Raw genomic sequence first — 24,110 nt, forward strand, 5'->3', positions numbered from 1 at the left:
TGCGCAATAATTTTTTAAAAAATATTTTCCTTTCTATAATTTCGATATCTCGATATTTAACTCGTTCTTATAAATTTTGATTCAATTGCGTCCATCTCTTTTTCTCCTCCTCTTTATATCTCTTTTGCTCTCGTATCCCCTTCCCCCTTTCAATCTTTCTTTCTTCCTCTCTCTCCCGTATATATGTTATAATATATATACATATATTATACACAATAATATATATACAGCGGATATTTATCAGAGACTTTTGACTACTAATGTCGCACTAAAAACAAAGGAAAAGAAGAAAACGAGGACAAATTATGTACGCGTATAAAAAAATTATTATCCCGATATTCCCTTTAACATACATACGCACGTATGCATGCATTTATACATATTGGTATATATGTATGTGCGTGAATGTATGCGTGTATATATATTATATATATATGATATTCAGTTTTGTAGGCATGATCGATCTCATGAAAATTGTCGATAGAATTTGAAAATTATTCGTTACGTCTTGCAATTTTGCAAATTTATATAATAACTTTTCAGAATATCTTCTAAGCAGAGCATAATTTATGAATTCGGTTCACAAAAAGATCATGCATTGTCTTTGAATTTTCATTCGTTTTTTAAAGGTTGAAAGCTCCGTTGTAAATCTTGATCGATCGATCACGTATACCATACAAAGTTCAAGAAGATTTCATTCTGATATCTGGTGGTGACAGATTTAAAAGGCAGATCAGAGACGTGTAACGGTCTGTGATCGGCTCGACCGAAACCTCGATAAAAGGGACGAACGTTACCATTTTAAAAATGGGAAAAGTCAAATAATAAATTTAAATTAACGCGTCCAAATGCAACGGATACGTTCGGTCCAGGGGCGGATTAACATGTATATATGTATGAATCTAGTGCTTCTAATTATTTCAGAATTACGACAAGTCCTTTTTGTATTTTACTTAAATTCTAAGTAACGATTCCTAATTTTCATCGATCGAATAAACGAAATTCCATTTGTTTCTATGTTAAAACCAATTCTTTTTTACGATATTAAAAATAAATAAACGTTAAATATTTGTTCGCTTTCGTTTCTTTTTTACTCTGTTTTGTTCATAGAAATCGGTTTAATTCCTTTGAAATCCACCATCCGCCTCTGGTTCGGTCCATTCCATTTTCGGTCCTAATCTACCTGTCTCGGTAGAATGAATTTCTCTGACGTATTCTTCGTCTCGTATGCATGGATATTTTTTAAGTGTATGTAAAATACGCGCGCTTACCCTAAACACACGAGCATAGATTTACATATAAAGACACAAACACATACAATATACGTAAATGTTTACCATATGGAAACAAATAACGATTAATCGATATTACAACGTGCGTTATGTGGGTAAACGTTTTCCAAATATGTTGTACTTTTCAATATGTCCATGTTTCTATCGTATTGAATAATGAAGGATGAATGAATGAAAGTAGGAGTATGAAGTCGAATTGATTTTACAAAAAGATATATTCATAAGATCGATTTCGATTTCTGTAATTCCTACATTTGTTAACATCGATAGTAATAGCCATGGATTATGATTTCGTTCACAAAAACCATGATTAATGCTTTTATTTTTTTTTTTTTTTTTTTTTTTTTTAATATTAAACGAAGAACATGTTTTTCCTATTATTTTACGCAAGTGTTAGTGGCTGATGCAAGAGAGAGACTGAAAAATAAGAATGATATGTTAAAATTATACGGAAAGGTTTTCACGGATTTTAGATTTTAAATCCAATTAGAAATGGACCAGCTGGGCGAGTTCGAGTAGATATTCAAAATTGCCATTATTCATTTTGGGGCAATCGTATTATTTTTCAACACTAGTCTTGTTCTCGCGTAGCATGTTTTTAATAATTTAATTTTCTTTTTCTTCCTTTTCTTGATCCTTTTGGAACTCCTAAACAATTGTCGTTTCAAAATATGTTCCCATATTCTTATTACTATATGCAACATTAATAATAATCGATTTAATTTTCTTTAATTCCTTATATATTTATGATTTTTTTCGAGTGTATCATATTTTTTTTTTCTTTATAACGCTGTCGTAAATTTACTTTATAGATAAAAAGAAGTTACAAAGAAATGATGTATAAGTTGTATGATTTTCTTATTTGGTCTCTTCCTGCGCTCAATTTCTTTATTAATCTTTCTATTTATTTTTTATCCGATCATCGCAAAAATTTAGATTTGTAATTTGATTATTGAAATATTTATCACCGTATCACAAATAAGATAACAAACGGTGAAATATTATTCTTCACTTTAATCTTTATATATTTCAATTCCTAAAATTGTTCTCTCTCTCTCTCCCTCTCTCTCTCTCTCTCTCTCTCTCTCTCTCTCTCCCCGGCCCTCTTCTCTCTCCCCCCTCCCTCTCCTCCCTCCTCTTTCCTCTCCGTTTCCCTTCTTTTTCTCTTTGGCTCTGTTTCTTCCCTTTTTTCCATCCCTCTATCTTTCTTTTCTCTTTTTTCTCTATTCGTGGGAAAAGCTAGCCATTGCAATCTCAAATATTCATCCGCTGAATTTCCCTAGTTCCCTTGTCCCAAGTTATGTTGTTCTATTTGTATTTATCATCAATCACGTCGTAATTGTAAATTATAATTATTATAAACGTTTACACGAAATAATAAATTCTGATAAAATGTCTCAGAAAATAATCTCGATTGTCCTGCTTCGCAGTATTATCAGGTATTTTGGAAGGGCAATATATACAATATTGAGTCAATAATTCCAAAAGCGTAATATAACGCTTACATTTTTAATAATATTTTAAATTTAAACACAGATTTCAAGAACATGATTTTAAAAGGTTAGACAGATGTAAGCACAATGTTCCTATACAGTAAGAATTCTTCTTTATGATTAGTATTTATTATTACTGTTTTCATGTTCGCAAGCTTCATAATTATCTTCGTTGATTCAAGATTCATCGCATGTAGATATTGAAGAGAATTATAAGATAGGTAAGATACTAAGTTTGATCAGATGTGAAATGAAAATTGTTTGATATTATTTTCAATATTGATAAATTCGAATTAATAAAAATCTAGAAATGGAGGGTATTGGTTTTGAATAAAACAAATTGTATATTATTAACAATATACGTTTAAGTCTAATCAATTTGAAATAAAAACAAAAATAACGTTTTAATATTTATTTGATAATTAAAATTGACTTAAACTTAACAATTGAATAATTTTACGATATCTTGTTTGTATCTTGTTAACTTTTGAAATTTATATAAAGATATGTATGTTTATATATTCGCCTACAGAAATACAGTAATTTAGTTGGCTTTTAATACGTATCGGTGTGTAGATCCTTATATTCTCGCGTTGTAATTTATAATTTTTTCGTAATATTATGAAATAATACGTAACATTCGCGTTTTTTCAAAGAAAATGGTCTTACAATAAAATAATTATACAAGATTTTGTATAATTTGTCAGAAATCAACATAATCGATAGAAGTACAATTTGAATTTTCTTTCAATTTTAAAAATTTTTTTATCTTTTGGATATCTATGATTGTTCTTTATTTTTAACAAATACAATTGATTGTATAAAATTGAATTAATCAAATAATAGTTTATAATGTTTAAACGTGAAAATTTTTTTCAATCATATCCTAAAAATAACATATAGTAAAAATTATCCTGAAATTAGAATGAAAGATCATGCAAATTACTATAAAGTAATTTTACACCATTCTGTGATCATAAGACCAGGTTTAGACCTTGGCCTACATATTTGCTGTAGACTAATTTCGTTTTAATCGATTACAAATAGTAATCATTGAAATAAATTATAATAATTATGAATTAAAATAACAAGTCATTATATAAAATTTAAATAGAATTTATTTAGAAATAAAATATAAAACAACTAAAAATGAAGAATTAAAGAATACATATATATGGCGAATAATGAATATATTGCTGTCACCTTTCAAATCAATTTTCACTATTCACTGTATATCAAAAACAATGTTTTTTTTATATGCAATAATAATATCTTATTGTGGTAATACCTTAAATTTTTGATAACAATATCTATTTTAATAGATAAAAATAATTAATTTCAGCATTATTATTATTACTAATTATTTGCAAATGAAGATTATTTGTTATTTAATAATCAATATATCAATTAAACATAATATACAAATTGATAAAAATTGATAAAAATTAATTAACCAATCAATCAATTTAATAAGTACATAAGTAACATAAGTATTTTGAATTTTGCTTTTTCAAATAATATAATTAAAAATAAAAATAACTCAACGCTCAGAGAAGAGACGTAAAAGTATTATTATTTATGACGTTCAAGATTCATTTTGTCTCAGATTATTATTAGAATAAATTGCGTTGACTTAGTTGTGACGATAACTATCTAGTGAATAATGATTGAATCAAGACTTGTTTTACTATTTTAAAATATATAAAGATGTAAGTATATGAATTATTTTATCGATAAATTTTTGTATATAATAAAAGAAATTAAAATTAGTTTAACAAAGAATAAAAAACAATAATTTTATAAATTTTTAATAGACAAAATTTAAAATAATTTAGCGAACATGAAGATAACATTGTATCACTAACATCAACTCACATCATTATTATGTATCACTAACACCATCTACGGCCATTTCCTAAATTTAATACTACATAGGGTGGGGTGCTAAGAGCTAGCAGATATTACTGGTGGGGAGCTTCGTGTCGAAGCACACGTAAAGGTCACCTTCAGTTTTAGTTCAAGTCTCGAAAGAAGTGTTTGATGTAAAGTGAACACCGTAGATTTTTCAAGTATAAGTAATTTTAAATATAAAAAGTTTTAAATTAACATTCATATTTTATTTCTCATTGTAATTGGATATATATTTATTTGGTAAGTTGAAAATGTTCAATTTTCTTACATATACATATTATAACATATATATAATAAATAATTGACTGATTAATTGTCAGTGACAATGATGGTATCTTGTATACATTGTTACAATAGACTATTATTTTTTATTAATTTTTAACTTAAAAAATTAATAAATTATTTTATTAAGTTCATTAAGTTGTGTATTTTTTTATATTAAATTGACATTTGTTTTTTATATATAAAAAATTACGTTATTTACAAATTTAATTTCAATAATCTATTCTGTATGCATTACCGTTGTTCTAATGTTTTGATGCACAGTAATTTGATAATGTGCCAGATTCTATTGATTCTTCAAACATATGCTATTTTATTTTAAAATACGAAGGACTATCAATGACGTTTTGTATGTCCTTTAAAAATACCTTTTTAAGGTAATATCTTTTTATTATTTATTTTTAAATAATTACGATCTTAAATAATTCAATGAAAATTAGATTCTATAATTTTATATCACAAATTTTATGATTTTTCATTGATTATTAAACAATGTTTAAATTCAAAAACTATTAATCATTTTTTTATGTAAAATAGTTATATACATAATATAAAAATGTTTTAAATATTCAGAAGAAGATTATTATGTAAATATTGGTAATAAGATTCTCATAAATCGGATGCTATGTTCATGTTAATAACAATAAATGTAGTTTATAATATTTAATAGTTTTTTATTTTAGGTTATATATTTTATTTAGGACATAGAAATTATCTTTTAAATTTTTTGTATATTTATTTTTAAAATATGTCCATAAAGAATGATGAAATGCAATGTCCTTGCACAATCAAAGATGAATCGAAGAAGGAAGATTTTTCTTTTCTCATTCCATTTACAATACAAAGTAATATATTATAATATGTATTATAAAATTTATTTCATTGTTAAGACATAATCAATGATAATTTCGGAAAGTAATATTAAGTTTTTTATTAGATGACAAAGAACAAGGTAAGGAAGACTTAAATGCTAGTATGTCTTTTTATAATAATAACAATGATAAAAGAAGAATTTATATTCAGAGCTTGGAATCAATGGCGCTTCCACAAGTAAGCTATTATAAGAGCTTAGTGGGCATATACTTCTCTGTTATGTATAAATTATATAATTATACATTAATTATATATATTAATTTATATAATTTATATATGTATAATTTTTATATTTAATATACTGATAAAAAATTGAAATAAATAATTATGATATTATAAAAATTATAAAAATTGAAATAAAGAATTAATTTATCAGTTAGTATTGTCATTATAAAAAAGATTTAAATCTATTTACTAATAAAAAACTACAATTTTTTTCTTATAATAATATATAAGTACATATTAAATAATATATAATAAAATGTAACATTGATAACAATAAAAATTAAATAAATGAAAATTAGTATTTATTAATAAAATACATTGTATATATATATTACTTTGATAGTATTTATTAATAAAATTATTATTAATAAATAGTATTATATAATAGAATGAATTGAAATCTTTGTTTGATTTGAAAGTTTGCAAGAAAATAGGTACAAGAATTATATTGTAGGAATACAAGTGGTATTGGATAGACATGGCAGAAGATTTAGCAGCTCGGAGATTTATAAAACCTGGTAGTCATAAAGACAAAGGTCTTGCAGTTTTTACCAGTGGAGGTGATTCTCAAGGTATAAAATGAATCAATAGAATAAAACAGAATAATAAATATATATATCAATATACATGTTTGATTGATAAATTTCAAAAATAAAATTTTTTTTAGGAATGAATGCAGCAGTTCGAGCAGTTGTTAGAATGGGTATTTATCTTGGATGTAAAGTTTTCTTTATTAAAGAAGGCTATCAGGGTATGGTAGATGGTGGAAAAAATATTCAAGAAGCTACTTGGTCATCTGTTTCTTCTATCATACATAAAGTATGTATTATGTATATCTATGTCTATATATTGTTATGTTTTAAATTAAATTGAGATTTTACTTTAGGGTGGTACAGTAATAGGATCTGCTCGATGTCATGATTTCGAAGAACATTCTGGTCGCAAAAAAGCTGCAAAAAATTTAGTAAAACTTGGAATAAGTAATTTAGTTGTAATAGGTGGTGATGGTTCACTTACTGGTGCAAATATATTTAAGGAAGAATGGTCAACCCTATTAAAAGAATTAGCTGAGGAAGGTAAGTAAAAAAGTTTTGATATTTTTATTTTTGTAATATATTTGTATACTTTATTATTGTTGTTTATTTAGGAGAAATTACAATAGACCAAGTAGAAAAATATGAACATTTACACATTGCTGGTTTAGTGGGATCTATTGATAATGATTTTTGTGGAACTGACATGACTATTGGTACTGATTCTGCGTTACATCGTATTATCGAAAGTATCGATGCTATTGTTAGTACAGCATATTCCCATCAAAGAACGTTCATAATGGAAGTTATGGGTCGGCATTGCGGGTAAGTTATTTGTTAAATTTTTTTAATAAAATTTAAAAAATTTTTATTTTTTTAAATAAATAAATAAAATGAAAAATTTAATTTTTCAGTATTAAACAAATTCATATCTTATAAATTAAAAAAATATTTGTTTTTATATTTTATATTCTATATAAAACTTTTTGAATAGGTATTTGGGAATTGTGGGTGCTTTAGCGGCAGAAGCAGATTTTGTTTTCTGTCCAGAATCACCTCCTCCTGCTGACTGGCCTGATAAATTATGTAAAAAATTGGGGCAGGCACGTTGTTTAGGAATTTTATAAATTTATTGTTATAGTGTTGTTTCCTTTTAACTTAATTTAACAAATTTAATAATTTGTTTTTGTTTTTAATGTATTTTTAGTTGCTTAATTATGTTATTAATGTTACTTTTATTTCTTCTTATAATTCTTATTCTTCTTACAAACATTAAATATATAGCATTAAATCAAAAATTTCATTTATATAAATAATATTTAAGGATAGAAACAAATTTTAAAATAATTCAATGTAGTATGAATTTAATAAGAAGTAAAGTCTTTCAGGTATCTGGCGTTAGCTTCTTGTTTATCTTCTGAAGCATGCTATTGCTTTATACCTGAAGTACCCTCAACAGATAATTGGGTTGAGGAACTTTGCAAAGCTGTGCAACAGGCACGTTATTAATCATTGATCAATCATTATATATTTTTCCTTAATAAATTATGCTTTTTTATAATATAATATTTGTTAGCCAAATTATTAAATTTATTTTTTTTTTTGAATTCATTAAATGTGTGTCTGCTCCTGTATTAAAATAATTAAATTATAAAAATATTTAGGATAGGAATATATTAGGTATAATAGAATTATAATAGTTTCCTATTATTTATATTGTAAATTTCTCTTAGCAGCAACAATTTATTGCAAATATTAAAAACTATTTATTAAATAATTTAAGCCTTTGTTCACAAATTTATAATATTTTATTAGTTTATCTATTATTTTCACATTATCAATTCAAAATGAAATCATTTTACTATAGTTACTATATTGTTATGTATTATTTTAGCTAGCTTTTATAACATACCATTACAGTTACCTGGCCCTAGTGGCAGCCATATGTTCTGAAGCTGATTTTGTGTTCATCCCAGAGTGGCCACCTGAACAAGATTGGCCAAATAAGCTGTGCAAAAAATTATTACAGGTTCGCAATTTTTTTTTTTTAATTTTTTAAACGGTTATAAAATTAATCTAAAATTAAATAATTTATGATTAAAATATAAAATTGTCTATATTTTTCATTTTTTAATATTACAATGCAATTATTTTAATAAATATTTTATCTTAGTTTGTATTTTTTTTGTTTTATTAGTAAAAGGAGGAATATATATATTTTCATTTCAATTTAATTTGCTCATAATGGTAAGCTTCTTATAATTCATTTGTAATTCTATTTTGTACGCTAACTTAAATTATGCTTGCTTAATAAGTTGTATGTAATATTGTTAATTTGTTAATATATTGTTAATGTATAATATTGTTTAATTTTAAATTTAACTAATTGAATGTTTGGTATGTAATATAACTTAAAATATTAATGTCAAAAATTATATTACTATTCCTTCTTCTATCTTTGATTATTTTTTTTTAATTAAATGTGTTGTATAAATGGTTTTTATATAAACTTATATAATTGTTATGTTATTTTTATCAATTATAAAATATATATAATTTCAGGAAAGACTTATGGGACAACGACTTAATATTATAATTGTAGCTGAAGGTGCATTAGATAGAAATGGTGAACCAATTACTGCTGAAAAAATTCATAAAGTTGTTGTGGAAAAGCTACAACAAGATACAAGAATTACTGTTCTTGGTCATGTTCAAAGAGGTGGTAATCCATCTGCTTTTGATAGAGTTTTGGTTAGTTATTATATAAATATTCACATTGTTATGGAATTTTTTTTGTTTATTTTGAAAAATCAAAATATTTATTATATTTAATAATAATAGGGCTGTCGAATGGGAGCAGAAGCAGTAATGGCATTAATGGAAGCAAAGCCAGACACTGAAGCATGTGTTGTTACATTAAATGGTAATCAAGCTGTAAGATTACCTCTTATGGAATGCGTTCGACGTACTAAGGGAGTAGCAAAAGCTATGGCTGATAAAAATTGGAATCTCGCAGTTCAACTTCGTGGAAAGTATGTCTTTATTCTATAAAATATATTTAAATTAAAAATTGTATTATACACTATTTTATAATAATATTTTTTATAATAATATAAATATTTTTAGAGGATTTGCTCGTAATTTGGAAACATATAAAATGTTGACCCGTTTGAAAGCACCTATAGAATGTACCCATCCCAAGGTATGTTAAAATTATATATAATATAAATTTAAAATTTTCTATAAAATTTTTAGACATATGATTATTGAAATAATCAATTTCGAAATAATAAAATATATAGAGTGTCTCAGTTGAAATAAACACTAAAATAAAAATAAAAAAAAATATTTCTATAGTATTATTTATCCTTTGAATGGTTAAAATTATTTGTTATATATTTATTTATATATTTATTACAATCAAAGAAGATATTTAAATAAATTTTTCTAACTATTACATATAAAGGATATAAAAGATTATACAATACATTTGAAGATTTTTAATTCTGGTTAATTTAGAATATATTTAAAATGAAAATTTATCTTTATTATATTTTTTATTTAATATTGCTTCAGGAAAGTAACAGTCCCACATTAACAAAGGTAAATCTGCATTGAAAAGCTATATGTGTACATATTTTTACATTTTGATGCTTCATAAAATTATAAATAGCTTTTTTGAAATTTTTATCTTTTTCTTTTTATTAGCAATTCACTTTGTATGGACAAGTGAGTTAACTAATTTCAAATCTTGATATTTTTTTTTTTTTTTTGATCTAAATAAATTTAACTGTAATATTTTTATTAAAATAAAAATAAACATTATAATGCCTTTCAATCTAAATATTAAACACCATGTTCAAATACAGAACGCGTTTGTTTTTTTATGTGCACGCTATATCAATTAATATAAAATTTTTTTATAATAATAATAATAATTAATGTTGAATTTTGTTACAGAGTTGCCATTATACATTAGGTGTAATACATATTGGTTCACCCTCTTGTGGTATGAATGCCGCTGTGCGTTCTTTTGTTAGAAATTGTATTTATCGAGGAGATAAGGTAAAATTAATAAAATTAATTAAAATTTATAAAATTTTTTTTGTAATATAATGATGCAAATTTCATGATAAATTTTAGGTTTATGGTATTTGTGATGGAATCTTAGGTCTTATGACTGGAAAATTTAAATTATTGGATTGGCCTTTTGTCACTGGTTGGGTATCACAAGGTGGTGCTCTTTTAGGAACTAAACGTGCTCCACCAAAAGAGGAGCAGTTAACACAGATTGCTCAAAGACTTAAAGAATATGAAATTCAAGCTCTACTTATTGTAGGAGGATTTGAGGTAATGATTAGACTTAAACTATGTTAAAGTAAACTATGTTTTTTAAAATAGCTTATTTATTATTATAATATATTATTATTACTGTTTTTCTAAAAGGGTTATCAAACGGGACTTACCTTTATTAATGCTAGAGACAAATTTGAAGAATTTCGAATTCCTATTGCGATGATTCCGGCAACTATTAGCAATAATGTTCCAGGAACTGAGTTTTCATTAGGATGTGACACTGCTTTAAATGAAATTACAGAGGTAGGATTTCGCATATCCAGTATATTTTATAATAAATTTATTGATACAAAATTCTCATGATCGAATATTGTTATTTTTAGATCTGTGATCGAATCCGTCAATCTGCACAAGGTACAAAGCGTCGAGTATTTATTATTGAAACTATGGGTGGATATTGTGGTTATTTAGCTACTCTAGCTGGATTAGCTGGTGGAGCTGATGCAGCATATATTTTCGAGGAAAAGTTTAATATTAAAGATTTAAATCAAGATGTTATTGCAATGGCTGCTAAAATGTCTGAAGGTGTACAGAGAGGTCTTATTTTAAGAAATGAAAATGCAAATTTAAATTATAGTACAGATTTTATGCAAAGACTTTTTAGTGAAGAAGGAAAAGGCCTCTTTAGCTGTAGAATGAATATTATTGGTACTATTATTGGAATAAATATTATAATTTTATATTTTTAATAAAACAATAAAAAGTTATCAAGTTTACAAATTTTTTTATAGGTCATATGCAGCAAGGAGGTTCACCAACTCCATTTGATCGAAATTTGGGCACAAAAATGGGTTCTAAAGCAGTTGAATGGTTTAGTGAACAACTAAAAAAAAATACTGATGCTAATGGTAAAGTAACAGCAATGGATGCTGATAGTGCAGTTATGATTGGTATTGTGCGACAACATTATAAATTTACACCATTTGCAGAACTTCTTGAAATGACGGATTTTGAGTAAGCAATAATATATTAATATTAATTTTAATTAAAAATATTTAATAATGTTTTATAAAATTTTTAGACATCGCATTCCAACATATCAATGGTGGATGAAATTACGACCATTACTTAAAGTTTTAGCAAAACACGAATCTACATATGAGGAAGAAGGTCTTTATATCACTGTAGAAGAAATGGATGTTGATAATGATTCTCTTGTATAAATTACAAATGTTTGCAGTAAAAGGTAATGTTTCATATACACTATTCATAGTAGATTTTGTTAGTATTGTATGACATTACAATAATTATTTTGCGTTGATATTTATGAGAGAAAAAATGTCAAACTTTGGATATACAATCATAGAATTTAATATTCTGCAAACATTAGTAGGTTAACATAAAATCAGAATGTATCATGCACACACGTATCGTTTATACATTCAATTACATAATAATAAAATGCGCGCTAATAACTTAATCTTTTTAATGTGAATTGTTTTAATAAATAGTAAATTATTTCATATTATTGCTATAATCACAAAATATAGATTAATATTTTGTTCAAAAAAATGTAATTATATATTTTGATTGCGGCTTAAAGTTAAGTAAGAAGTAGGTACAAATATAGTACCTGAAATATGAAGGTAAGCTATATATTAGTAATATAAGAAAATGAAGATATTGAAACATTTAAAAAACATTTTCATAGATAAAAACTGAAAATTATATTCTTATTTATATTGAATGTTATTAGAATAACATAATATATAAGCGCGAGAAAACATCGAAAAATAGAATAAACAAAAATATAAATATTAAAATGATATAAAACATTTAAATGTTATAATATAATAAAGAAGCATTCGATATAACGATTATATATGAATATAATGATAAAAATGAATACAATTAATGACATTTATCTCTCGATACGACATTTGAATGCAATAGCTTCAAATCTTAGATTTTATGAACATTTTTAATATATTTGACATCGGATTTTATTCTCGTCTATTTAAAAATTTGATACCAATCACAATAATTATATTGCAATTGTATGAATCTTAAAAGTGCATGATATTTATGTTATCTAATTTTTTTTTTTTTAAGCTTTAACAGAAATTCATTAGAATGGCAAATCGCTTTTAGAAGATATTGTATTCTTTAAATTTTTTAATTGCAACAATTTGAACTAAAAATCAAATTATAGCTTTCATGGCTACTTTACAATTTTGCAAGTAAATCTATTAGACTATATTTGTGGTCTGAAATATAAAATTAAACATAATGTGGCATCTTTCTTTAATGGAAACTTATCATTTGGTTTAGCTTTACCTATAGCTATGAAAAGCTATTCAAAGAATATACTTGTCTACCTCAAAACATAATTTGCAACGACAAGCGATACTTAGGACAAATTAAAAACCTAAGTCTTACTGGTTGCATATAACGTTAAAAGGTTTTGCTAAGATTTAAGGCTTGTGACCACAAGAATATTTAGATTTAATTCATGTTATTATTGTACTCGTATTATCATCGTACAGATATTAAACTTGAAATTATTTCCTCAAATATAGAAACATACAATTCCTATAAAGTTCTAGTTCCAAGTAAGTTATTTTAATATAAATGATCATGATATTTTACTGATTTATTTATCTTTAAAAAATGATATGAATATTATGGAATAATGTTAATTAAAGTTTGCCAATGCATGTAGAAAATACTAATACACTTTTATGAAACTAAGCGACACGTCCATTTAACATAAAATACAAATTATGCAATGATTACAATGTTATCATATCAATGAGCACTTACATTCCTGGTCATTGTTCTTAAAATATTTATGTAACAGCAATCAAATTACTTATTAAATATTTGAGATAAAATATTTCTTATAAATATGACATGAATAAGTATATACAAAGTATAATATGTATTTTTTATGGAATCCTAAATTAAGTTTAATTATATAATAACAATAAAATTATATGTCTATTTATAAAAAAAAATTATGCACATTGTTTATTTAAAATCAATATCTATTTATTGTTAAAAATAATTGTTCGTATAAGCAAAATTTTATCCGTGAAAATAATCTTTATAAAAAGATTATAACAATTTAAAAGATATTCCTTTGCATTGCCTTCATATAAGATTGTTAAAAATATAAATTTATTGTGGCCTAATAAACAAAACGAAACTTAAACAGCACTTATATTCATGTATTAAAGTAAGCGCGAATAAATAAAATAGCATTGGAATATATATAAAAGAAATTATAAAAATTTAAAATAAAAAGAATAAAAAATATTAATACTACAGTAAGTGCATAGGTTTTTGCGTATAAAAATATAAATACTATACACACAAAATGTATTTTGTATAACTTTACGTGTGATTAGTATTTTATCATATATCATATGTGTTCATTTAAAAGCATTATAACAAAAAAATCATATGATCCATTAATAATTATGTTGATTGACAAACATAATGTACAAACATTATATATATAAATGTTAATGTCATATAACACTAATGATAAACTAGTAATACAATAAAGGTATAATGTTGGAAAAGTATTATTTTTACGATTACAGAAATATATTTTTGACTCATTGTTGACAATGAATTTTACAGTTTATCTCTGGCATAATGTATATGAAATTTAGAAATTATTTCGTTCTGATATTAAATTGTTAAATATGTATTTTCTCTTTACTGTTGCAACTGACGTATTTATTTATTAAATAGATATTTAAACTTTATATTTATGAAATATTTGTGGTAATTATATAATATTATATAATTATAGAACAAGAAATACATATGAATATGTGCATAAGGATATTGTGACCATTGAAAATGTACCTAATCAAATGTACCTATTAATAAAATGTATCTTATAAATTCTACTGTTATTATTATTTTATTATGAATGATTCATTATTCATAGAAATTGCGAAATATATCATTGATATAATTATGATTACGATTATAATAATTGTCGCACTTAAAAACAACATAGCATCCATATAATAATAAATACAGTATTATTAAACAAAGCAATTTTCATTATATTATAAAAAAAATTAATATATTAATCAACATTATAAAAATAGAAGAAATACATAAATGTTTATAATTTTTATAAATGTTCAATATTATTTTGATTTACGTAGTGCCAACAAGTGAAGACAGCAAGCGCCACATTGTTCGATGTTGGCCTATGTTTAATGTATTACTTCTCAACAGGTATGCGTATGTGTAGGTTACTGGCAATTAAGTACATGCTACATGTTTAATTATTTGACGGCAGTGCTGTGATTCGTTATTATATAGAAATATTGACAGTGTGAAATCAAAAAAAAAGCTTATATTGCAAAAGATGGTTGCAATAAAAGGTCGCAAAAATTCAAATAAAAATCCTCCTATATTCAGTCATGAATTCATTATTCAAAATCATGGAGATATTGTTTCTTGCGTGGCTATGATTTTCGTAACGGGTCTAATGATACAGGTATTAATTTTGTCAATGACATTTTTCATATTGATTTGATGACTTCTTTTCATTTTATATTACTATTTCATTTCAATTAATATTTAACAATCAATTTATATCTAATATTAATTTTAATTATTATTCGTATTGTGACCATATGTTATTTATTATTATTGATATTAGTTAATAAATAAGTATTAAATTAACTTTAACTAATTGAGCAAACTTAAATGAAATTTAAATTTATTAACACAATATTCTTATTAATTATTTTAACTTGAATCATTTATTTTATCTTTACCTTTAATTATTTATTTAGGCAACATCACCATGGGCATATACATTTATTGCTATTCATCACAATATAACTTCAGATGTTGAAGATCCAACTATGCCAATGAAATATACTACTGGTTGGAAAGATGCATGTGCTGTATTTTTTTCCTTTTTAATAACAATTGTAATGCATGCTGTATTTCAAGATTATATTTTTGATGTAAGTTACATTGATTTCTATAAATTTGTTATTTTTAATATTTATAAAAAAATAATATTTATATTTTATTTTAGAAAGTTTCAAAGCGTTTACATCTTAGCAAAGTAAAACTTGCTAAATTTAATGAATCCAGTCAACTTGTCTTATTTTATATATTGTCTATTATATGGGGTATAGACATAATTATCAGGTAAAATATTTATTGCTTTAAATATGCAATTATTTTTTATATAATTAAAATAAAAATTATATATCTTTTTAGAGAAAACTTGTTATTAAATATTATTTCATTATGGAAGGAATATCCAATACCATTATCTTTTTCTTCAAAATTGTTCTTTATTGGACAACTTGCTTATTGGTTACACTGTTATCCTGAATTATATTTTCAAAGAGTGAAGAAGGAAGATATACCACCTCGAATTGTACAAGCAACTATAGGATTCCTTTCCATTCTTGCAGCTTATATTTTTAAGTATGACATAATTTTTATATATGATATATTATACAATGTTTTATTAATTATATTATTTTTTAATATTTGCTTATTTAAATAGTTTCCAGCAAGTAGGTATTTTACTATTAGTTCCACATTATATAGGAGATGCTATGCTTCATGGAGCTAGACTTATTCATTTTGTGGGCAAAAAAGAAAAAATAACAAAAAGTAAGTATGATCACATTGAAAATATAATTTTATATGAATTATTTGCATCTAAAAATATAAAATATTTTTACATCTATTTTTTAAATAAAATGATGGAATTATTTTTAGTGGCATTTCTTGTTGCAAATTCAACATACATTTTTGTACGCATCGCAACACTAACTATTGCAATGTTAGTGTTTCTTTATGGTTTAGGTCAAATGGAAAGTGTATTTGACTATGCTGTTGGAAATTTTAATATTCCAATTATACGATTCACAGCTTTAAGCTATATTGCTATTTTCCAAATTTATTTATCTTATATATTTATTTCGAGACAACTTAAGCGCGCCCGAGAAAATGTAGTTCCTGTACAAACAGCAGTGAAATCAAAACAAAAATCAAAGAAAAAAGAAGGTAAGCAGAATCTAGAAGAAATTTTTTTATTATGCATTTAGTTTGAAGTATATTTAATTTGAAAAGTACATTAAATTTTATTTTTAGGAAAAAAATCTATGATGTCTGAAGATGATGATTTACCAGAAGTTGATCAAGCAACTAAAAAAAATCTTAGATCTCGTTCATCTGCAAAAGTAAAATAAATATTCAATAAAGTAAGAGATTTATTTAAGGCTGATTATAAGTACCTATTTCATTTATCTATGTATTATAAATAGGATTCCTGATATTAATATTTATGAAAATTGTTATTATTTTAATATTATTTTAAAATATGATTTGATATTATTGTAGCATGTTTCTTATTTGCATTAATTATATTAACTTGTCAACTTTGAAAAAAGAAAATATTTAAAATATTACAATAAAATATTATAATATTAAAATATTAATATTAAAATATTATAATGTAATATGTAACAATTTTTTATTATATAAAGCTAGTTAAATTTATTTTATGAATATTTTATTTAATAGAAATCCATTATATTATATATTATGCATTTATATAGCTAATTTATATATAAAATATATATATCTCATATAAAATTTGAATTAAAAAAATTCTGTTAAATTTTTTATCAATAGATTAGACAAAGAAAATTATAAAACTAATTAAATATTGGAATCGTTTCCTTCAAGTGCATAAATTTTACACAAGTATAAATATAATAGACAAGGAGAAAAAATAATAGAAAAAAAACAGATACCAGGTAAAAATTCGGAAATTAGCATTGTCTTCAAAATGCTGCAAATGAAATATATATGTAGAATATATAAAAAAAATAAATATTAGAAGAAAGAAAATAGTAAGAATTGATCATTATCGCCATCTCTTTTAAATACTTTTTTAATTTGAAAATTAAAAGATGGCACTGACAGTCAATTGGAACTGTATCGCTATCCTTTTTCTACTATTTTTTTTTGTATATATTTCATTTGTGGTATTCTAAAAATGGCGTTTCTCATAGTTTTTATCCTATGTTTTCCTTTCTTTCATTATGCTCTTTCATTGGATGGATACTTAGATGATTGTGAATCGTGAAAAGAATTATTATAGTGATCAAAGTAATTTTTTGTCACATAAATTTTTAAAATTAAAATTATTATTTTTGAATTTTATTCGTTAAATATTATCAGAAAATATAAAAATATCTTACAAATTTTTTATTCTTAAAACTAAAATTTAACCTAAAACTGTATCTAGTTATCGTAATATGAAAAATGATAATTTTTAGAAAAAATTGAAATAATAAAATTTATTAAAAATGGCTAAAAGAAAGAGTTTAAACAGGCGTTCATCCAGATATAGTTCTACAATTTTAAATTCTAATTCTGATATTTCGAGTGATGGTTCGTTCATATTTTTTTGACAGTTTTGTGTTGATTAAGTATTATAGATTGAATATATATTATAATGCCTATATTTTAGAATATACTACTACTGATTGGTGGAAAAATTTGGAAGATAATACAATCCGACCCTCCACAGCTTCGAATATATTAAATCAAACAAGCCGTCAATTAGATTCTAACTCTCAAATAAAAACAAGTCAAGTTACAGATGGATGGTGGAAAGCACTTGAAGTTACAAATATATCAAATTCCTCAAAAGTGAATGAAAATATTGTAACTAAAGGTATGTATACATGAGATAATGCACTTAATATATGAAATATATACATATATACATATTATAAAATGATATTTATATATTAATTATATAATTAATTATATAATTAATTATATAATAGATTATAAAATATAATATATATAATTAATTATATAATTAATTATATATATATAATTTAATTACTATTTTATATTTTATAATCAATTAATAACAAATTATTATATTTTAGAATCAATTAACAATATATTAACATCTGAATCTGAAGAAGAATCAAAAATTGTAAAAAGAAAGTATTTTTTACGTTCAAAAATAAGAAGAAGCGAAGATAATATTTTTTTACATGCTTTAAATAATTCTATAACTACATCTGAATTTACACAAAAAACTGGAAAAGAAAGTTCAATAAACAAATCTGCATTGAGTGATAAAATAGATCTTAATGCCGAACAATCAAATGAAATACAAGTAAGTAATTTGAGTGACAGTCTAAACACTAATGATATTTTAAAGATGAAGCCTAGTATTTTTAAGAAAAACAAAAATCAAAATAACAATATATTTGTTAATGTATTAAAAAAAAATCAATTAGAAACACCATTGAAAAGAAAATCTTCAAAAATATCTTCTGATAATGAAGATCGAGCACAAATATCCACAGAATATTTAGTTCCTATAGTGACCGAAACTTCAGAATCTAATGAAATACTACAAAATCAAATTTCATTATCATTTAATAACGAACATAATTTCTCTCATTTCCCAATACCAAAAGCACAGAGTACAATACTTGAAGGTACTAGTTCATTTATACATAATAATAATAAAGAAAGTAACAATAGTGATACAAATTCTGAAATACTCAAACCAAAATCTAAGTTATTAACACGTCATTATAAGAATGTAAAGGAAAATCTATTTGAAAATATTTTTGAAAAGCAAGAAACCATTAATAAAATTTCTGAAAATACAGTGGCTGATGATGCAGAACGTGTATTGAATTTATCAGAAATTTCTGAAGCAATAACTGATAAATCAATTACATCGAATAATACATCAGATACAAATCATGATCTTTCTAAAGTTCGTAAATCAAAATCCAAATTTTTAAAAAAATTAAGAAAAAATCAAAAAAGGAATCTTTTTCAAGACATATTTGAGAAAAATGACGATACATTATCCACATTAAAACATTCATTACATCTATCAGAAGAAGAAAATTTACATTCATCTATACAAGACAAAAATAAACGAATTGTAAATAGACAAGAAAACGAATTAATAGATTTTCATTTAAGAATGTCAGATGAAGACGATAATACAAATGTTATTAATATATCGGCAAAATCCATACAATCGAAACAATCTATCGATAAATCTAAAACCAAAAATATAGAAGATATTCCTAAGAAAAAATCTAAGAATTTACATAATTCAGAAAAAGAAATCGAAGATATTGCGAAAAACAAGAACTTGAATAATATAAAAAAAAAATTATCTTTGGTAAAAAAAGCAACAAAAATTGATTCATCTGAAAATAAAAATATACGAAGAAGTAGTCGTTTACATAAATTGCATAATCCTTCAATTTCTCCGTCTGTGAGTAGAATTGAACAAGAAGAAGTTAAAAATACAACGCAACGGATTTCTAGGACTTTAAATAGAATACAAGAAGTGGATAAAATCGGAGAAAATATAATTGAAGATGGAGAAGACATAACGAAAAGCAATAATCCAAATAAATCGCAAAAAAAATCGATGCATAAATATTTGAAAAAACAAAACGAAAGTTTCGACGAAATTTACAAAAAATCAGATTTAGAAGATTCCACCTCTAAAATTAATATAGAAATCGAGAAAAATCATCAAAACGAAGCATTAAATAAATCTGAAGATTTAATGTCATCAGTAATCAGAAGAAATATTAAAGATATTTCAAAAGAACCGAGAAATTCGAACAAATTGCAAAAAAAATCAATGGATACATATTCAAAGAGACAAAGCAAAATATTTCATGAATCAGATTTATCTAATACTTCTGAAATTGAATTGGAAGAAATTGAAAAAAAATCGATAAAAAATATAACGAATGTAAACGCGTCATTCTTGCTTGATAATGAGAAACAAAAAATTGAGAAAAATCATGACAAATCATTAAATAAATCTACAGATTTAATATCATCGGTGATCGGAACGTATGTCGAAAATAATAATATTTCAAAAAAACAAGAAAACGATTACTCGAATAAATTACAGAAGGAATCGGTGGATACGTATTCGAAGACACAAAACAAAATTTTCGATGAATCAGATTTATCTACTACTTTTGAAATTGAATCAGATGAAATTGAAAAAAAATCAACAAAAGAAACATCTATTGCAAATATGTCATCCTTGTCTGATAATGAGAAGCAAACAATTGAGAAAAATCATAACGAAGAATCAGATAAATCTAAAAATTTAATGTCATCGGTGATTAAAAAGCACATTGAAGATAGAAATATTTCAAAAGAACAGAAAAGCAAATTGCAGAACGAATCGGTGGATACGTATTTAAAGAGACAAAGCAAAATTTTTAACGAATCAAACTTACCTATTACTTCTGAATCGAAAGAAATTGAGAACAAATCAAAACGAGAATCCATTGCAAACGCATCATTTTTGTCTGATAATAAGAAGCAAAAAGTTAGAGAAAATGATAAAGTAGCGAATAAAACTACAAATTTTATTTCAACGGTGACTCGATCTCGTATTGACAAAGATAGCAATGTTTCAAAGGGGCAAAGGAGTATTAGAAATTTTTTGACACCGAATGATGCATTGCCGGCATCGCAGATTCTTTGCGATGAAGAAAAAGTAAAAGAAATAAGACGAGAATTAGAAAAAGTGAAAGAAAAGGAAATGGCTAGCATGGGAACGAATAAGGTGAAATTTGAAGAAAAGTCATTTTTCCAAGGAAGAAAAAAAGAGTTTGGAAGAGGTAAAAAGTTGCAAACATTACAAAAGCGAGATCGTTCAACGAAACAAATTCATAGAGCTTTCTTGGTGAATGGGCAGAAATATAAAGCTCCCCGACTACCTCGTCCTCAACCGTGGATCACTGATCGTCTTTATAAATATTTGTGGAAATATATGGAACCGAGATTTAAATTGGAAACAAGATTGGTTTCCGAAAAATTTATACATCAATTATCCAATGTAACGAAGTTTATTATGAAGTGTAAATCGTATTTAGATTATGAAAACGAATTGTATGCTTTAATGAAAGAAATGGCACGTCTCGGTATTATTTCTACACGGAACGATTTTTATCATTTTTGCCAGGATTTCTTTCTGTATGAACTTCGCGTTAAAATAGTGCCAATGTTATTACCAGGCAACAAGAAAAATATACCATATGATGCGAACAAGTTAAACGAGCCTCTTCTTGACTCTTAAAATTTTATTATTTGTTGATATACGTATCACCAATATTTTTATATTTTATAAAAAAATGTGGAATTTTTGATTATTATAGTTATGATTTATCGGAGTGCATACATTGTGGAATATGATAAATAAGTTATTTTTATGTTTAAAAAGAATTTATGAAGTGAAAATCAAAATGTTATTTATATTTTTACGAAATTATTGAGTTTATTGAAATAGTTTTTCTTTCCATTAAATTTTTCTATGTAAATAATTTTTGTGAAGCTATCTAAATAAAAGTATGTATATTATTTATTTTTATAATTTGAATATTTTTTCTTTTTGCTTGAAAATTTTGTACATTGAATTGTTACATTTCTCATACAATAATCAATCAATATTATGGAATATTAAAATTAGTTTTCTTTCTTTTTCTCTTTTTCATATTTTTATATTTCTATATGACAATTAGTAATGCAATTAGATGTTTTTATTTTCATTACATAAAATAGAAATCATATGTATTATCATTTCATTTTTCTATTGACAAGTTAAAGTGAAATATTTGACATAGAAAAAAAGATTATCGTTAAAAATATTTTATATATAATTTTTAAAAAATCGGATTGATGAACCTTAAGCAATATGCGATGTGAAAAGAACAATTCTAAATAGTTCTGATTATCTCTTTAATTTATATGGCGCATTAAAATAAATAATTTTTATTACAACGCTATTACAACATTTGATTCTTATTAGAAGAACAAATTTTCATTTTTGTCAGAAAATGTGCACGTTTATTTGAGCATTTGTTTGGATAATGTACTTTGTTTAATCGATTACAAAGTAGACAGACAATAGACATTCGTGATTTTCGGCATGATGTGGCGATTATGGGATATTCGGTGTTATTTTTCTCTTTCGTATGAAAAGAATACAAAGTAGACTTATACTTGGGTGAGTTGTCTTAATTAACCGAGCGAATCTGACCAAACCTCGTTTGAAGTTTAATCTCTAATGGAACAGTCGATGCAATTAGTCGAGACTTATTTTACGCGCACCACCTCCTATATACTATGTATAATATAATGTTTGAGCGTGCGCTTTGTAGGACACGTGACATGGCACGCGTCGCTCGTTACTCTATCGCTATCGGCAATTGTTTCCCTCAAAAATTATTACGCTCTTTCTTATTTAATCAAAATCACTAGTCTCTCTTTCTCTCTTTTTTATTTCATCTCTTTTTTTTAAGAAAATATAAAATATAAAAATTTTTTCCGAACAATTGTTTTTATTTATTTTTTTTTTACAAATGTTTAGTTTGGATCAAATAATCTTCTGATATTATTAGTTGAAATGATGATGTCAAATATATAATGCATGACATAATCTTATAATCTTATAATTATTGTATGTTTATTCTTGTTTATATCTGAATGATTTTAGATTTTTTTATTTTATTTTCCTATTTTTTCGCAGAATAATATTTGAAAATCTGATCGATGTTTCACGATCAAAAAAGTTATCGTTTGATAATTGAAAATAATAAATGAAAGTATCATAGATAGAATGATATTATGAAGTTAGTAAGTAAAAAGATAAAGAAAGTAGTCATTTATCTCAAAAAAAGTATTGAGGTTTTATAAAGAAGGGTACTTTTGTACATCGAATAACTGATATTGGCGTTCTTTTAAGCGAGCTTAGTTCGAATGTTATGACAATTATGAGTTTTCCGTAAGTGCATCGAGATGGCACGTGGCGTACGCATTAGGGAGATGGTGGACGCGTGTCGCTGCGTGAGAACAACTTCGCTCACACGCGTTACGTCGCGCACGTGCGTATATAGTACTATGTATTGCTCCTAGTTTCGCGTATGCGCATGCGTACACGCGACCATGCCACGCGCCGATCACCCTTCAACTTTTCAATGAACACCTCTTTTCTTTAACTATCTCTTTCTTTCTTGTCACTTCATTTTGATATTCATTGTTTTCGAATTTTAATTATATGGATCTTGCTTATATAATTATCATGATGAACAATCGCTTATATACTT

At 24.7% G+C, this 24,110-nt stretch overlaps 3 protein-coding genes across 18 annotated transcripts; all 3 read left to right on the plus strand.

Annotated features, from left to right (window-relative positions):
- Positions 1-4,475: 4,475 nt before the first annotated feature.
- LOC122711831 (ATP-dependent 6-phosphofructokinase) lies at positions 4,476-14,823 on the plus strand. 16 transcript variants are annotated; one of them, XM_043930932.1, is made up of 20 exons: positions 4,751-4,936; positions 5,662-5,823; positions 5,916-6,028; positions 6,531-6,648; positions 6,744-6,895; positions 6,963-7,152; positions 7,224-7,434; positions 7,604-7,712; positions 9,172-9,360; positions 9,451-9,641; positions 9,736-9,811; positions 10,186-10,212; positions 10,318-10,338; positions 10,570-10,674; positions 10,753-10,959; positions 11,056-11,208; positions 11,289-11,613; positions 11,697-11,919; positions 11,987-12,151; positions 14,514-14,823. In XM_043930932.1, the coding sequence occupies exons 2-19, from the start codon at positions 5,727-5,729 to the stop codon at positions 12,126-12,128; spliced, it is 2,649 nt and encodes an 882-aa protein (XP_043786867.1). In that variant the 5' UTR covers positions 4,751-4,936; positions 5,662-5,726; the 3' UTR covers positions 12,129-12,151; positions 14,514-14,823. The 16 variants fall into 16 exon arrangements, with proteins under 16 accessions (XP_043786879.1, XP_043786865.1, XP_043786867.1 ...); XM_043930937.1 differs by lacking the exon at positions 14,514-14,823 and having other exon boundaries at positions 4,752-4,936; positions 5,916-5,930; positions 6,002-6,028; positions 11,987-12,385; XM_043930939.1 differs by lacking the exon at positions 14,514-14,823 and having other exon boundaries at positions 4,753-4,936; positions 5,739-5,823; positions 5,916-5,930; positions 6,002-6,028; positions 11,987-12,385.
- A 315-nt stretch (positions 14,824-15,138) lies between these two features.
- LOC122711906 (translocating chain-associated membrane protein 1-like 1) lies at positions 15,139-17,253 on the plus strand. Its single transcript, XM_043931082.1, has 7 exons — positions 15,139-15,433; positions 15,735-15,911; positions 15,986-16,101; positions 16,174-16,386; positions 16,469-16,578; positions 16,687-16,974; positions 17,062-17,253. The coding sequence occupies exons 1-7, from the start codon at positions 15,302-15,304 to the stop codon at positions 17,157-17,159; spliced, it is 1,134 nt and encodes a 377-aa protein (XP_043787017.1). The 5' UTR covers positions 15,139-15,301; the 3' UTR covers positions 17,160-17,253.
- Positions 17,254-17,570: 317 nt separating this feature from the next.
- LOC122711825 (uncharacterized protein PF11_0213-like) lies at positions 17,571-22,311 on the plus strand. The gene is made up of 3 exons (XM_043930916.1): positions 17,571-18,369; positions 18,449-18,655; positions 18,879-22,311. The coding sequence occupies exons 1-3, from the start codon at positions 18,285-18,287 to the stop codon at positions 22,082-22,084; spliced, it is 3,498 nt and encodes a 1,165-aa protein (XP_043786851.1). The 5' UTR covers positions 17,571-18,284; the 3' UTR covers positions 22,085-22,311.
- Positions 22,312-24,110: the final 1,799 nt, after the last annotated feature.

This window comes from Apis laboriosa, unplaced genomic scaffold (genome assembly GCF_014066325.1).
Source record: "Apis laboriosa isolate Shangri-la unplaced genomic scaffold, ASM1406632v1 scaffold18_cov149, whole genome shotgun sequence".
NCBI lineage: Eukaryota > Metazoa > Arthropoda > Insecta > Hymenoptera > Apidae > Apis > Apis laboriosa.